We start from the raw sequence: 17639 nt of genomic DNA on the forward strand, positions 1-17639 counted from the left end.
GCTAGCCCACCGCTCCGGCCCTATTCACTATAATGGTGGGCATGCCGGAGGTCCGGCCGCAGCATGGACAAAAACTACAGCGGACTTCCGGCTGCACGGTGGCCTAGTGTTAACACGGATGCGGCAGACTGTTCCCCCGCCGTAACATCCTGCCAGACCCTGACTGCAAGTGTGAAAGTAGCCTAAATTCTGCCACCTGTATGTTTGTGCATTTTGCTGTGAGTATCTACCATCATACTTCATCTTTAATATTTCTGTTATCACTGTAAGGGCTCATGAACACGATTGTTGAATGTTTTGCAGTCCGCAAATTGCGGACTGCATATCAGATACTGGGTGTGTGCATTCCACATTATGCGGAACAGAACAGCTGGCCTCTAATAGAACAGTCCTATCCTTGTCTGTAATGCTGACAATAATAGGACATGTTCTATAATTTTGCGTAACGGACATGCGGACATACAGACACGGAATGCACATGGAGTCATTTCCGTTTTTTGCGGCCCTATTAAAGTGAATGGTTTCACATACAGGCCACAAAAAAAAATGGTGCAGACACGGAAAAAAAGTAAGTCTGTGTGCAGGAGCCCTAAGGTGGGCCCCCAGAATCAGTTACACTGGTGGGCCCCTAGGTACCACAGTCCGACACTGTATATAAACATACTCATTGACCAAATAAATAATGCACCAAGAAGGAGTTGTTGTGTTGGAAGCGAATGAAACTTTGTGTGTGAATGTAAGGATGATATATGTAAGTGATTACAATATTAGAGTGAAAGGACACATTTATTGGGGAAACTTTACAGCTGACAGGAGGCTCTCGTACCCTGTTGGGCTGCCTCCAGCCTAGATACAAGATGAGATATGGTTGGGCATGGAGGCATACAGGTTCGGTATGGTATCCTGCGCTATATTTGCCCACAGATGTTGCGGCTTGGCATGTAGTTCCTCCACACCCTTGGGATGTCGAAGCTGACATCCCAGCTGGTCATATAAATGCCTGAGTGTCGATAAATCTGGTGACCATTCAGGCCAAGGATGCATTGCAATCTGGCAGAGACATTCCTGGGAAACCCTTGCAGTGTGGGGGTGAGCATTTTCAGCAAGCCCCTGAAGAGCCGGTGCAGAGGATGACAGTGATAGTGGCCCTGATTAGATGTTGTGTCATGGTGTACTCTCTCAGGCATTTGCTCCCTGGGGATCGGTGCAGTGGAAACGTGGTTTAAAGACCCAGGTCAGATGTAAAAGAATGAACGTGTCTCTTTACTCATTGCAAAGTATTTTGGACAAAGTGCAATTTCTATCCCCAGATGTGGCAATACATGTGCCAACAGGATATCCTACACATATCAATGAGCTGTTATAGTCTCTCATATCACTACTAGGAGTGACCGACTGTCATATGTGATGGCTCCCCAAATCATCACACTAGCAGTTGGGGTAGTGTGTAACTCCACAGCAAAGGCACGATTGAAGTGCTCACCACCAGGCCTCTATACTCAAACCCAAATGTCGTCTGATACCAAACAGAACCTGGATTTGTCACTAAAGACAACACAGTTCCAGTCTGTAGCAGTCCAGGTCCTCGTTCACAAAACCACTGCAAATGAAGGCGACAGTCGCTGTCTGTCAAAGGCAGGAGATATAATGGATGCCATGTAACCAAATTTCCTTCTGGTAAGAGCTAGGAAATGGTGGACAATGAAACTGTTGGAACTGCTTGTGCTTGTTGGCAGATCAAACGATCCTCCCTACTGGTGGCTTGTAGACGCTGTCCAGGGTTTGATCGCCGTGAGTGCATGCCCCAACGTAACCAATACCTCCTAAAAGGTAGGTCTGAAAGGCCTAGATGGCGGGCAATTCCTTGAAATGGCCACCCTGCTTCTCTCAGTCCAATGATACACCCACTCTCAAAGTCTGTCAACTGGGTAAAAAGTGTGTCGCAGAGGCATTTCTAGTAGTCAACAAACTTTCACCAAGAGGTACACTACCCAAAAGTAGCTTCTGGGAGCCTTTCAATAGGGCAGCAATGGAAGCACTTTTACATCCTCTTGTGGCAAGACTCAGTGGCTAATCAGACCACACCTGCAATCATTTACATATCTGACTGAGACAAAAATACTTGCCAAATTTTCAGACAATCGGATATTTCTATTTGGGTGCATTTTTTTGTTTTGTCAATGAGTGTATACAGTATTTACGCTTGAAATGTAAATTTCTTTAATACACTATTAAATGTGCAGGTTTCTCAGAATTTGAACTTGGTATAGAATACGTCCTTACCTTCATGAGGTCAAGTAAAACACTACTTATGATTCCCAAGTACCGTCTTTCTAAAGACTGAGGATGATTGACAGCAGGAAACTAGAAGAAATCAGAGGCAGAGAGGAAACATTAAAATATAAAGTAACAAGGAGAACTAAAATTGCGTAATATAATATATACAACTGAAACATGCAACAAAAGGCTGAAATCTAAAGCTGTACATCAAAGAAACCAAAAAATAATTCAGCCCTTAAAATATTAAAGCTTATTTTTAGTTTGAACACCACCTTACAGCTTACATATTAGAACTTTGTCAATATATTGTATTACTTTGCTTGTATTAATTCTGCGTTACACCCTGTACTATAGTCCTGAGCTTCATTATTCCAAAGCTGCACTGAATGCGAAAATCTACCAGCATTCCTTGCTTTCTCAATGTCTACATAAAGTTTACACTAGAAACAGTGCAGTAATATTTGTTACGCTGGCTTTCTGTGCCCTCCATTGTCTTGCTGTCCCAGGCAGGCGGGGATCTCGCTCTACTCTTCCTGTGAGAATTGGGACTAGTGGTCTGTGAACTGGCTTTTAGTACTGCAAGAGTTAATCCTTTCCTCCTGCCCCTGCGGAAGTGCTGGCTAAGTTGCTGATCAGTCTCCCTATTTAGCTGGGCTGTGGTTCCACCTCCTCGCCTGAGCTTTGAGGCTTTCTGGTCTTTAGTAACCAAGGCAAGAGTCCAGCTGTTGTGAAACTACAATTCCCAGCATGCTCTATTCATTTCTATGGGAGTTAGTAGAAGAGCAGAGCAAGTGTGCATGCTGGGAGTTGTAGTTTCATAACAACTGGAGTGCCGGAGGTTGCCTACCCCTGAGCTAAAGTATGATCTCTCGTCTGGCTTCACGTGTACTGTACCTTGCCTGTCTATTGATTCTGTTCCTTGTCGCTTGCCCCGAACTTGAAATTGCAATCTGTATTACGCACATACTTTGCCTGCCCCGACCCTGGAATTGTTATCTGGAATATGCCCATACATACAGCTTGCCCAGACCTTGAACTGTATTCAATCTATGTCTTCTGCCTGATTCCTTTGCACAAGTGTTTCTAAACTCCGTGGGTCAGCTGCCAACTACACCAGGACTATTCCAGGAGGTAGCGGCCTGGTTGGCTGCCTGCAGCAAAGTCCAGATCCCTTTACAGGATTAAAAGGTGAATATTAGGGAACCGCCAGGACAACGGCCTTAGGATTATCCCAAAGTCAAACTGGTTAGTTGACACAGTGGGTCAACATTCATTACAATATTAAGGAGGAAGCACAAGCTGGTTGCTGCAATCCAGGAGATCAGTTAAGCTGTTAGGGGGTGTCAGTCAACAGGCTTGTTGAGTTTTCAATTGCAACCAAAATAACTGTGAAGCTGAAGGACCAATGCAATAAGTAATGCAATGTATTTAAGGCTTCTATAGGGCTTCATGGAGAAGGAGCAGGAGGAATGCTTTTAACCCTGGGAACGGTGTCAGACTCAGAAGTTAACTCCACTTCATCCTGCTGTGAGGAAGAGTGAGTCATCCAATGCACAATCTCATCCTCTTCTCCTCAATGATAATATTGCGCCTTCCCGAAACCAGGGAGAACCGTGGCCTACTACTAGTACTACTACTACTAGTTCTGGCCAGATAGCTAGTGCTGTTACTCCCACATTCTGGCTCTGGGAGGACAAGGCCTGGGTCTTTCATTTTGAACCCTTCCGTATTCCATATAACATTTTTATGTGGACTAATGCAAACTCATGGTTTTGCTAAATGAAAAGTCATTGGTACACAGTCACACAAATTATGGAACACTTATAGCAAAACGGCAAGCATGTCTTCTGTAACTTAAAGACAGGGGAGCAATTAAATGTCTTTTCCCTTTTACAAACACTGTGAATACTACTATTGACAATTTACATTGGGAATAATGCAGTATTGGAGCTAGTAAGATTTCTGCCTACTGTGTTATCAGAAAAGACCTTTCTCTACTGTAAAACACACGTTGCATACCTGTCATGTGATTATTTCCCCTCACTACACACACACCAACAACATAATGATGCAGGAACGGCAGCAATATGTCTGGCTATAGTGTACTTTGTGTTTAATTGTCGTATAATGCAACACCAGACAGGCATAATGCGCTGGAAAAAAGTGCAATTGCCCAGCAGCAGAATGCTATTGGAGTGTTGTGCTGGCAGTAATAATTTGTAGAAAGGAGGTTTGGCAAAAAAAACAAAACAAAACAAATAAACAGCTGTCTCTCTGTTCAAATAAGAAGAATAATATTCTCTCAGGTGGCTGGTTTTGTAGCGCAGAACAGCAAGAATGAGGTTCTGCAGCAGCTGTATTATTAAGCAGTGTGCCCCAGCCCCTCCCCCCTCAAACTGCTTTCCCTGATCAAAGACCCTCAATTTTCTTTCTATTTGTTCATTCTTTCCCTACATTATCATTGTTACACTAAAAGACTTGCTTGTTTTACCTCTGTATACTGTGTAAAAAAAATTCTTTCAGTCGCTGCATAGACCTATCCACCCTCATCAACAGCTCAACACACAATAATATCTGCTTGTTCTGCACAGGCATCTCCCTGCCTGCTGCCACCCTGATTAGCTCATATGGCTATTTTTCAGCCTCTGAGTCAATCACAGGAAGTCTCCCCCTCACTTTCTCCTAAGGTCATATGAGCATCCTTCTTCCTCAATCGTGGTTTTGCCCACCAATATGTGCAGCAAAATGATGCTGAGTGCCATTTTACTGGATTCGTCCGAAGCAATTTGGCGGACAAATTTTAGCAAAATTTGAATGAACCAGTTTCGTTACAAATTGATTCACTCATCCGTAGGGCTCATTCAGACGGCCGCAAAAGATGGAACATGTCCTATTCTTGTCCGCAATCACGGGCAAGAATAGGCATTTTCTATTATGGTTGCGGCCATGTGCGGTACGCAAATTTCAGAACACACATGGACGGTATCCGTGTTTTGCGGATCCGCAAAGCACAACGGCCGTCTGAATGGGCCCTGACTTTGTAAATATTAGCAATTTTGCCAATAAAATGACTGAAAATAAAATAATGTTTTAATATTTATACCTGCAAATCAGGCAATCCAGAAAATATCCTTTTAATGAATAATAATATACAGACTAAATTCCAAATGTAATACAAACTTTATTAATAGATAAACTTCTATCCAAAGTTAAAATCTACTAAAAACGTGACGGAGGAGGTAAGAAAAAACTTGCCGTATAGACATTAAAGGATAACTGTCACATTTAGACCCTAATTTCAATTTTCATATATGTAGTTACTAATAACATGATATTCCAGAATCAGTTACTATTAGACTGACTTACCCCATATTTAATAAGATTCAGCCCTTAGCAACCAGTCTGCATAAAACTGCAATCTCACTATTCAGTTAAGATGGCCGCCACTGCCCTCACCCTGAGGCTAATCGCGCCTGCCCTCACTACCCACAATGCATTGAGCTCCTCACATGCACTAGCCAGTAACAATAGCCCCCCAAAAGTGTCAGTAACCAGAGCCCTCCCCCCTAAAGAGTTAATCTCCTGCAGCACAAAGGGGTCCTCTTACCACATGTTGCTTTCATTTATACACAGAGCAGATGGCAGATCTCCCTTCCCTGTTGTGCGCTGCTTCAACTCTGCATTCTTCAGCTCTGCTGAGTGAGGGAACGTCTGCCAAGCGCAGGGACAGGGAGAAGTGCACACAGCCCAGGCACTGTTATCAGCTGCTGGGGAGGACCTGGCTTTAATCATTTACTTACAGTCCCTGGCTGTCAGTAATCTGACCTTGCACGCAGCCTGAGGACGGACCATGCCTAGCAACCCTATTTTAAGCACAGGTAAAAGTAGGCAGTACAGGGAACAGAAATGTGGAATTAAGGGGTAATTGAATACACAGTGAAAAGTTGAAATAGGGCCACCAAGGAGATATTAATAACCACAATCCAATACTCCAAAAAAAAAAAAAAATACAACAGTTATCCTTTAAGTTACAAATATCACAATAAATCAAAAGACTGCTGAGATCTCTCAGGCTGTATGGTATATTACCAAAATATTCAATAATGTTAAAATATCTATATGTACATACTACAAATATCTTTCAAAAGAAAAAATACCAACCAAGTTTACTCAGGTAAAAGGGTGTTATGGTTTTGTGTGCGCTTAACATAAGGTGTTTATAGACACCAATGGTTTGATTACACTTTGAGTTTTGCAACATCTTTTAAAAAATGTAAACACATTTTTGCAGTTATTTTAACATAAAGTGCAGACTAAAATTGACACAAAGGCATCATGTGTGAGCCAGTATAATTGACTGTGTTATGGAGAAGAAAATAAAAACAAAGTCAGGAAAATACATCCCCTAAACCTATTTCAGTGCTACTCCTAAACTTTGCAGCCCGATGCAGGGGCCAATTTCCGCCATCTGGACCTGGTGATTTATCTATTTTAATCTTTTTAAGATGCGTGGCACTTCTTCCTTGGTCAGATAGGCTACATTTAATGGGGAGTTTACTTTGACACTTTACATTTCATCTTGCATTAGATACAGTGGAGAATTTTTTTTTAAATGCATTTGCTTTTTCCTCATCATTCTCTACAACTCTTCTCTCACCACTCTTTAAAGGGCCAACACTTTCAGGTTTCACCTTTTTACTATTCAAATATTTGAAGAACATTTAGGGTTAGTTTTACTCTCTTTGGCAATGAGCCTCTCTGTCTACAGCTTGGCTTTCTTTATCTGTCTTTTACATATTCTATTTTTTTCTTTACAGTTTTTAGGTGCTTCTTTGCTACCTTCCTGTTTTGACAGAAAAGTCAATGGGTCCGCGATCCGCTGCCCCACGGACTGTGCTCGTGCATTGCGGCCCGCAGCACGACCACGGGCCACACACGCCTGTGGGAAAGAGGCCTAAGGGTGAGATGGGCTTCATTCACATCTGGAATGGAAGCTGCCTTCCCCTGTTACAGCTTTCTTCAAATATCTGGGGCAAAATAGCACAGAATGCTGCTATTTTTGTGAGGTAAAATGCCAGGTTTTCTAATTTTAATTTCTCATCCTGTCCCTGCAGCTTGTCAGCACTTAACCCGCTGGCTCCTCCTCTCTTTCTCCATGGTGGCTGCTTCCATCTGGAATATATCTTAGGTTCTATGGCACCTTGAATTATGAATAAATTCTTATTTTAACACTAAGAATCTAAGCTTTAAAACAAGGACTGCAGCGCTAGCTACCATACAGTTTTGGATGCAGCTCAGACACTGGAAGGAGACAACAGAATTACACAGCTCCATTCATTGGATAGTGGACAACGATGGTTTCTGTAGTACTGCCATCAATATAGAAGCAGTGTGTATACAGGATAGATAGATAAGATAGTATTCAAAGGGTGATGGGCGCTCTTCATTCACCCATTGCATCCACATCTACCAGTGATTGTGCTGCTCTTTTTTCTGTGTTTCTAAATAGATAGATAGATAGAGACACACATCGGTAATATATGTGATAAACAAAAGAATACCAGGAAAAGTCAGAAGAAATAAAAATCTGGGGTTATGATTATTCATTTTGATCGTTATTTCTTTAGAGGGCAAGTATTTTTATTTCTGCAGATCAAGGCTGAATAATGTTTAATGCTGTATGAGTTAATGTTCTTTGATCGTTAGATTTTGTGAAAAATATTTCAGCAGTACTGCACCATACTTAGGCAACTCACACAGCACCTAAATGTACTAAAAAATAGCCATTAGCAACATGTTAAAATCACCTGTAGGCATATAATTCACTTATTTTAGAGACTAATTAACAAGGTAACTGCTGTATTTGGTTCTGCAGATGAAGCAGGACTTAGAGTTTTGCTTTACAGCGGACATGTCACCACAAAGTGCAGTACAATCTGCAGGAACAGCTGAACAGATTGACATATACGGTAGTTACATAGGAAAAGATCCAGTAAAAAATTTAATGTATACATTTAAATCTCTGCTTTTTATGACTTAATTTGAACATGGGGGGAGATGTTATCACTGATTGATTGCATTCTCTGGGTCAGTGTGTATACAGAGCTAGGTGTCAGTCACTGATAGCTGTATACGGTGGTGGTCTTAAGTTCTGAAAGAACAGAGACGTAAATGTATAAATTACAAGTTTAGCTGAATCTATTCCCATAAAAACTATATATCAATTTGCTCAGCTCCTCCTGCTCTACAATATGCTCCTGGCAGATTGCATTATATTTTGTGGTGAAAGGTTTAAAAGCAATGGAAGGTATTATTATACATTTAAACATACAGTATATTTGCTTTTAACGTACAATATTTCAGCCAAGGTGAAGATTGCAAAGGTAACGTATAAGTTACTGTCCTAAAGGGAGTCTGTCATCTTCAAAATCAGTTTCAAATTAAGCATACTGACATGTTGGGCAGGTGCTCCAAACCATAACCTTCATGTGAATGTCCAGCCTCTACTCTTGACAATTACATTTTATTTTTATGGAAATAAGGCTGTTGGTGCACCGTGGGTGGGGCTAGTCTGTTTGGTGCACCTGGCTTCCCCTGAGTCTTCTCTACTGGCTCTGAAATCTCAGGGAGCATTAATCAAACAAAAAGCACTGGGCAGTGTTATGGTGGACCAATGATGCATCAAATGGAGTGGCACATTCTCATATAATATGTAGTAAATCCTTATTTCCTGCATAAAAGGTTGCTTTACATACTGTATGTGGTTTAGCTTTGTCTTACTGAAATATGTAAAGCCTTCCCTGAAAGAGACATCTGGATGGGAGCATACTGGGAGCATATTGTATGTTGTTCTAAAACCTTTATATACTGTTGATAGCATTGATAGTGCCTTTCCAGATGATAAACTGCCCATGCCATAGGCACTAATGCAACCCATCAGAGATGCAGGCTTTTGAACTGTGTGCTGATAAGCTGGATGGTCCCTCGCTGTCATGCTTCGGTGTGGGAGGGAAACACCACACCGAGCATAGGTGGGAAGGGGGAACTGGGAATCAGGCCTGAGAACTAGGGAAGGAAAATGGACACCTCCTAGTAAAAACCCTAACCAAAATCCTGACTGACTACCAGTATGAACAGACCCCAAAGGTAGGTGAGTTCATACGCTGGAATATCTAGAGTCCTATCTAGCCCTATAGGACCCTGGTACTAATGGCAGGGACGAGACTACCTGTTCCTCCAAAAGAAAGGACGAACAGGAGTCTTCTTCAAGCCTAATACAAACAATAGGGAAATGCAACACACAGAACCAAAAACAAAATACAAAAGGGAAAAGAAAGACTTAACTTCAAAGGAGCAATGTAAGCACCAGGAACTCAGCCGAGATCCAACCACAATCTAGCCAAAGGTCCAAACAGAAGCCACAAAACGCACAGAATTGTCGGAGAAGCATTGTGACCGCAGCATCATCGCGGAGATCGCGCGATGCTCTGCATTTCCCTTATACTCCTTGATCCTCTCCCTCCCCCCTTGCATTCCATTTCAGCACCATATGTCTAGATGCCACTTATTTCTTAATTATGGTGTGGGGCTCATGATTGGCTGGCCATTGCATTTACTGTGTGTCCCTCGGAGGTGACGCGTCGGGGCTGGCGCCATCCCAGAGGAGACACATAATGGGTAAATAGACACTGTTCATTGTATGTATGAGATACTTATATGCACTTGCACTTTAATATTATGTATAATGGGGATTGAGTCACCAGTTGTGTCTCCTGATGTGGATGTCGCCTTTTCCTGCACTTGGTTTCATGTATGAATTGTTATTTATAAATTGTGTCACAAAATTGTATTTATATATCATGCAGTCTGGTAATTTTTATTGGCATATAGTTATATAGTATATTTGCCATAGGCATGAGTGGATTTATGGCTTACAGTATTTTGGATGTATTTGATATTTCTGTTTTTTACAGAACTTTTTGTAGCCAAAACCATGGATTATAAAGCCAGAGAATAGTCCTGGCTTTCATCACTGGGCAATATTTTTAGAGAAACCGGTGCAGGTGAAGTGACAGATTCGAAGAACACTAGGGATACAGGCCAGTCTCAATTATTTATTTCACAAACGGACCAAGGCGTGGTGGAATAAGGCCTCTTTGGGCAGATACCTTGAGAAAAAATTGAGAAAAAATTGATTCCATGAGGTCTGAGGATACAGGTATCTCCTTCATTTGATTTTGAAGATGAGACATTTTTATCAAAGTGGGAAGAGATATGCAGTGATGCAGCGTACAAATTTATGGGTTTTTTAATTGAACATAATACAATGACCTTGAACACATTGGATTGTGAGATTAAGAAGTTACACCTAACCTCGAGACAAGAGTGCAATCAGGAGTCAATGGAAGAGTTTGATTCTACACTCAATAAGAATTTTGAAAAGTGGGAAAAGGAGATTCAGGATGTTAAATCTAAAAAATTAATCCGTGATTCAAATGATTTCAGACAAAAAGGGTATATAAATGGAGACGTAGGGATAATCGTCCTTTTAAGATGGATAACACAATGTTTCGAAACCGTTCTTCCCCCTTTTCATCTGTATCTTCGATCTCAGATCATTTGGAACCCACAGGCAGCATGACTAGATCTACATGATCACATAAAAGAAAGATGGCTCCGGGTCCCGCAACTGGAGGGAAGAAAAATTACTTTGGGTGAAGTGGAGACACACAACAGGATAATCTTAAGGTAATCAATCTTTCTCATCATGTGTTGTCCGCATCAGAAATGTCGGTTCTTGAAAAGGGTCTAACTTTCTCTCTTTGTGCCCCCTTTGATTGCTTTACAGCGATAAAGGACCTGAATATATTTGCTCGATGGTCCTTGCTTTTCAAGAGGTGGTATCACAAGGAGGGGGAGGAGGAACACTTTAGTACCAGTGAAGAACAGGAGGCTGTGCAGTATACTTGAAGAATTGTTGGAGGAAGGTGAACAAGCCAGGGGAGATGAGATACCCTCATCAATTAGGTATAAGTCTAAGAAATTTCCTCCATTATCGTTATGTCCCCCTATTGATATGTTTGTCAAGTTGGTCTCCAATGAATTTACTAAGATTCCCATGACCATATCAAGAGATAATTTGTCTCAACGCTTGAGTTTGAAGAATTTGTCAAAATTATCTGATGTTGCCTTTAAGCCCTCAGACAAAGGGGGTAACATTGTAGTGTGGCCCCACTCTATGTACGAGAAGGAGGCCTATAGACAACTAAAAGACAAAGATTGTTACAAGAAATTGACTTTTAACCCATTGTCTTTTTTTGAGACCAGCATGCGGGACATTCTGGATAAGGCCTTGGATGAAGCTGTAATCTCTAAATCTTTACATGATGTTTTGATTGTAAAAAAAAACACCATACCAACATTGTACCTCCTACCGAAGATCCACAAGAATGCTAAAACACCGCCAGGTAGGCCTATTATTTCTGGCAATGGTAGCTTAACTGAAAAATCTGGACTTTACCTTGATTCACAACTCAAGGACATGGTGGCTTATTTAGCATCTCATATTCAGGACATCAGTGATTTTCTACGGAAAATTGATGGGATACACCTGGAAGAAGATATGCTACTGGTGACATGTGACGTTGAGTCACTATACACCAGTATAAGACATCGAGATGGCATTCAGGCTGTTGATTATTTTTTAGAGAGACAAAATACACACATTGGTAAGAGAAGATTTTAGGTTGAGTTGTTAGAATTTATTTTAACGCACAATTTTTTTTATTTTTGACGGGTCCTTCTACCTACAGCTCCGGGGGACAGCAATAGGGGCGCCATGTAGGCGCCATGTGCGCCCTCTTATGCTAATTTGTTCCTGGGTCTGTGGGAGAGGGATCTCTTTCTGTCAGACCAGCATCCATCAATGGACCGCGCCATTTTATGGGCGCAGTACACCGATGATGTGTTTCTGATCTGGCAGGGGGATTCTTTTGAGTTGGAAAGATTTTTTGCCACTTTAAATTTAACAAGGATGTCATTGACTTTCTAGATGTACAATTCCGGAGGGCAGCAGATGGCTCGATTTAGACGAATGTTTTCAGAAAATCCACAGCAGTCAACTCGTATTTACATTCTTCTTCATCTCATCCCCCACAGATGATTAGATCTATTCCTGTGGGACAGTTTTTACAGACAGGATATGTTCCACTAAAGCTATATTCGAAGAACGTGCGGAAGAATTAAAGCAACGTTTCTCTAACAGGGGATACAGTCAACGTTCTATCAAGACTGCATATAAAAGAGCAAAGTCATGTACCCGCTCGGATCTGCTTTATTCCAGGAAGGTGAGACCGGATGATAATAAAGCAAGGTTTATCACAAACTACCACTCCAGATGGCATGAAATGAGAGCCTGTTTGGAAAAGTATTGGCCGATTCTTTTGACAGATCCGGTTGTAGTGAAATATGCTTCTTCAAGTCCTTCTTTGGTCGCAAGGAGATCCAAGAATCTGAGAGACTATCTGGTGAAAAGCTTTTACATGAAACAGATTCCTCCGATCTTTCCTGGCATTGGCAGGCCCAAGTGGGGGTTTGTATCTTGTGGTAAATGTATTGCCTGCGCTAATATGGTGAGAGCCGTACATTTTCCAGATACCACTGGTGAGAAGACCTTTTTAATTACCCACCGGTTAACATGTTCCAGCACGGCGGTGGTGTATTATGCGACTTTTCCTTGTCCAAAAGTGTTTGTAGGGCTCACTAAAAGAGAGCTGAAGATCAGGGTGCGTGAACATGGCCGTGATATTGTATCTGCCAGAGATGAAACAGATGAGTCCAAGTTGAAACCAGTCGCTAGGCATTTTAAATTCCATCACTGCTGTGATTCGGCTGGGTTAAAGTTTTGGGCTATGGATTGCGTGTTAAAGAACATGCGCGGTGGGGATATTACAAGGAGATTGGCTCAGTTAGAATGCAAATGGATTTGGAAGTTGAATATGCTAAGTCCTAATGGTCTAAATGAATCGTCTGGTTTTTCATCCTTTTTATAGGCGTTCTTCGAGTCTGCACACTCATTGTTTTAAATTCAGATTTTTAATCATTTTTATTTTATCATTTATTATCTTTGGTATGTATCACGTGGGATCACTTATTTTTGTGCTGTCTATATCATTTTAATATATTTGTATATATTTATTATTTTTATTTATTTTTTGTTTATTATTGATATATTGTTTTCATTATTCTGTTATTCTACTTGCTCTGAATGTTTTCTGGTCACCTGGCATGGATCCCCACATGTATGTGGTAAGGATAGAGGAAGGAGGAGGGAAGCGGGAGATAAAGTATAAAATAAAAAGTAGTATAAGAGGAAAGAACCTATTTATTAAATATATATATTTTTTTTATTATAATTTTTTTTTCCTTTTATTAGGGTACTTCAACAGTTTGTTTTTATGTATTGATTAATCATGTCAATTATTTTCACAGGTATTCATTCATTCACTCATCATTTAATACACTCATGATTTGTTTATCACATTCACATTCACTCACTTTTTTTATATATTTTTTATATATATTTACACTTATGTTTTGTTCATTTTCTATGCTGCTCACAATGTTATTTTTACCTCACATATATTTCTCACACACACACATTTTCACACTCACATTTTTTCACATTCGCCATTATTTCTATTTTTATTTTGACTTTTTTATTAGGGTACGTTCACACTTGTGGCAGAGGATTCCGGCAGGCAGTTCCGTCGCCGGAACTGTCTGACAGATCTGGCAATCCCGACGCAAACTGATGGCATTTGTCAGACGGATCCGGATGTTCAGTATTTTTGGCAGGAGAGAAAACTGCAGCATGCTGCGGTATTTTCTTCGTCCAAAAAACGTAAGAGGGACTGAACTGATGCATTCTAAATGGAATACTCTCAATTCAGAATGCATGAGGATAAAACTGATTATTTTTTTTCCAGTATTGAGCCAGTATTTTTCTTAATTTTCACTTTTTATGCATCATTGTCACTTGGATTTAATCATGTTTATTTATTGTGATGTTTGTGCTCTATAATATATATATATATATATTTATTTAATTAGGATCACAACATTTTATCCATTCCATCTTGCTAGGATATGTCTTAATGCGTCGGGCCCGCGCATGCGCTATATTGCGTTGTGTCCCATTGGCATTTCCACAATCTAAGTATCGTGGCTTTGCTGGGGATATCACGTGACTTTACGGCGGTCATGTGACAGCCGCGTCATTGCGGAGATCGCGCGATACTCTGCATTTCCCTGTCTCCCTTATACTCCTTGATCCTCTCCCTTCCCCTTCAGCGCCATATGTCCAGATGCCACTTATTTCTTAATTATGGTGTGGGGCTCATGATTCGTTGGCCATTGCATTTAATGTGTGTCCCTCGGAGATGACGCCACCCAAAGGTCCCCCAAAACGCGCCTCGGGGCTGGCGCCATTCCAGAGGAGACACATAATGGGTAACATAGACTCTGTTCATTGTATGTATGAGATACCTATATGCACTTGCACTTTAATATTATGTATGATGGGGATTGAGTCACCAGTTGTGTCTCCTGATGTGAATGTCGCCTTTTCCTCCACTTGGTTTCATTTATGAATTATTATTTACAAACTGTGTCAATAAATTGTATTTATATTTCATGCGGTCTGGTAATTTTTATTGGCATATAGTTATACATGGTATTGAGGTGTATGGATAGTTGTTTTATCCATTCATATTTTTGGACGATTTATGGCTTACAGTATTTTGGATGTATAAATAGAGAAGGTTAAATGACCATAATAGCTACATCTGGGGAAAGAAGGTGTGGCAAGCACCAGAAACAACACAGACATCATTGGATTTAAATGGAAAACATGTCCGATCAAACCACGTGTTGCCAGTCTCACCGATCTCCTGCCACGGGAACGTCCGTGACACTCGCCTCTTGAGTCAGCAGACACAGCGTGGCTCACAAAAAGAACTTCCAATTTTGATTCATCTGACCACAGAACAGTTTTCTATTTTTCCTCATGCCATTTTAAATGAGCTTTCATCCAGAGAAGACAGAAGAGTTTCTGGATCGTGTTGATATATGGGTTTTTCTTTGCATGATACAGCTTAAACTTGCACTTGTGGACGGCACGGTGAACTGAGATCTTAGAAAAAGATTTTTGGAGGTGTTCCTGAGTGATTTCCAATAAAGAATCATGCTGGTTTTAATGCAGTGCCACCTGAGGGTCTGTAGATGAAAAGCATCCAATATTGCCCGTCGACCTTGTCCACTGCGCACATGGATTTCTCCAGATTCGCTGAATCTTTTGATGATATTATGTACTGTAAATGGTGGGATATTTAAAGTCTTCACAATTTTACATAGAGGAATATTTTTGGGGTGAAACTCTGCTCATCTTTGCTTCTTTGAGACTCTGCCTCTCAAACATGCTCTTTTCAGTCATATGACATATTATTCACCCTATAAGACGCACAGGCCCATAAGACGCACCTAGGTTTTTAGAAGAGGACAATAAGAAAAAAATATTTTTCATTAGACCTCAGGTCAGACCACCAATCAGACCTCCAATGTTAATCATACCTCAGGTAACTGCCCCAAACAGACCCCCAATGTTAATAAGACCCTAATAAGACCTTAGATCAGACCTCAGCTCAGACCCCAATGTGAATGACTTCAATCATCAACTGTTGCTCCACCTGTAGTATACCACGACCTGATTCAGAACCTCACTCAGGCTCCACAATTACTGTATATCCACATAATCCACTCAGTCGTATTAGTCTTATTCATAGTAACATAGTATATAAGGCCGAAAAAAGACATTTGTCCATCCAGTTCAGCCTGTTATCCTGCAAGTTGATCCAGAGCAGGCATGCTCAACCTGCGGTCCTCCAGCTGTTGTAAAATTACAACTCCCACAATGCCCTGCTGTAGGCTGATAGATGTAGGCTGTTCGGGCATGCTGGGAGTTGTAGTTTTGCAACAGCTGGAGGGCCGCAGGTTGAGCATGCCTGATTCAGAGGAAGGCAAATATGAAATATGCTACAATATGAAACTAGAAGGATAATGAAAATGGAGACACTATATCCTAAAGGGTTAAATGAAATTTGCAATTTTAAGGTATTTCTATGATCAGTATCTCAGTAAGGCCTCTTTCACACGGGCGTTGCGAGAAAAGGTGCGGGTGCGTTGCGGGAACATGCACGATTTTTCTGCACGAGTGCAAAACTGTAATTGTAATGCGTTTTGCACTCGCGTGAGAAAAATCGCACATGTTTGGTACCCAAACCCGAACTTCTTCACAGAAGTTCGGGCTTGGGATCGGTGTTCTGTAGATTGTATTACATGGTTATAAGGGAAAATGATAGCATTCTTAATACAGAATGCATAGTACAATAGGGCTGGAGGGGTTAAAAAATAAAAATTAAAAATTAAACTCACCTTAATCCACTTGCTCGCGCAGCTCGGCATCTCTTCTGTCTTCTTTCTGTGTGCAGGAAAAGGACCTGTGGTGACGTCACTCCGGTCATCACATGGTCCGTCACATGATCCATCACCATGGTAAAAGATCATGTGATGGACCATGTGATGACCGGAGTGACGTCACCACAGGTCCTTTTCCTGCACACAGCAAAAAAGAAGACAGAAGAGAAGCCAGCTGCGCGAGCAAGTGGATTAAGGTGAGTTTAATTATTTTTTATTAACCCCTCCAGCCCTATTGTACTATGCATTCTGTATTCAGAATGCTATTATTTTCCATTATAACCATGTTATAAGGGAAAATAATAATGATCGGGTCCCCATCCCGATCGTCTCCTAGCAACCGTGCGTGAAAATCGCACCGCATCCGCACTTGCTTGCGGATGCTTGCGATTTTCACGCAACCCCATTCATTTCTATGGGGCCTGCATTACGTGTAAAACGCACAAAGAGGAGCATGCTGCGATTTTCACGCAACGCACAAGTGATGCGTGAAAATCACCACTCGAGTGCACAGCCCCATAGAAATGAATGGATCAGGATTCTGTGCGGGTGCAATGCGTTCAGCTCACGCATCGCATCCGCGCGGAATACTCGCTCGTGTGAAAGGGGCCTGTTTTTAAATGCAACATAAATATTTGATGTACATCTGTGAAAACTGAAGCTATTAATGAATATATGTAAATGTGAAATGATGATGGAAAGATATTGTACTTAAAGCGCATGTTCACAACCCACAGGCACGCATGATTAAGGGGGCATGACCCCCGAAACGTCGCGCAGCATGGGGTAGCAATCAGTTCAGCGCTCTCAGGGTTACTATGCATTAT

General features: G+C 41.3%; 1 protein-coding gene across 5 annotated transcripts in view; it reads right to left on the reverse strand.

The window, feature by feature from the left end:
• CDKL5 (cyclin dependent kinase like 5) overlaps positions 1-17639 on the reverse strand; it is a 398517-nt gene that overhangs the window by 56596 nt on the left and 324282 nt on the right. For all 5 annotated transcript variants that reach the window (XM_040423700.1, XM_040423696.1, XM_040423698.1 and 2 more), the window contains exon 11: positions 2284-2364. In XM_040423700.1, the coding sequence (XP_040279634.1) occupies positions 2284-2364 (81 nt within the window). The remainder of the gene's footprint in view (positions 1-2283; positions 2365-17639) is intronic.

This window comes from Bufo bufo, chromosome 3 (genome assembly GCF_905171765.1).
Source record: "Bufo bufo chromosome 3, aBufBuf1.1, whole genome shotgun sequence".
Taxonomy (NCBI): domain Eukaryota; kingdom Metazoa; phylum Chordata; class Amphibia; order Anura; family Bufonidae; genus Bufo; species Bufo bufo.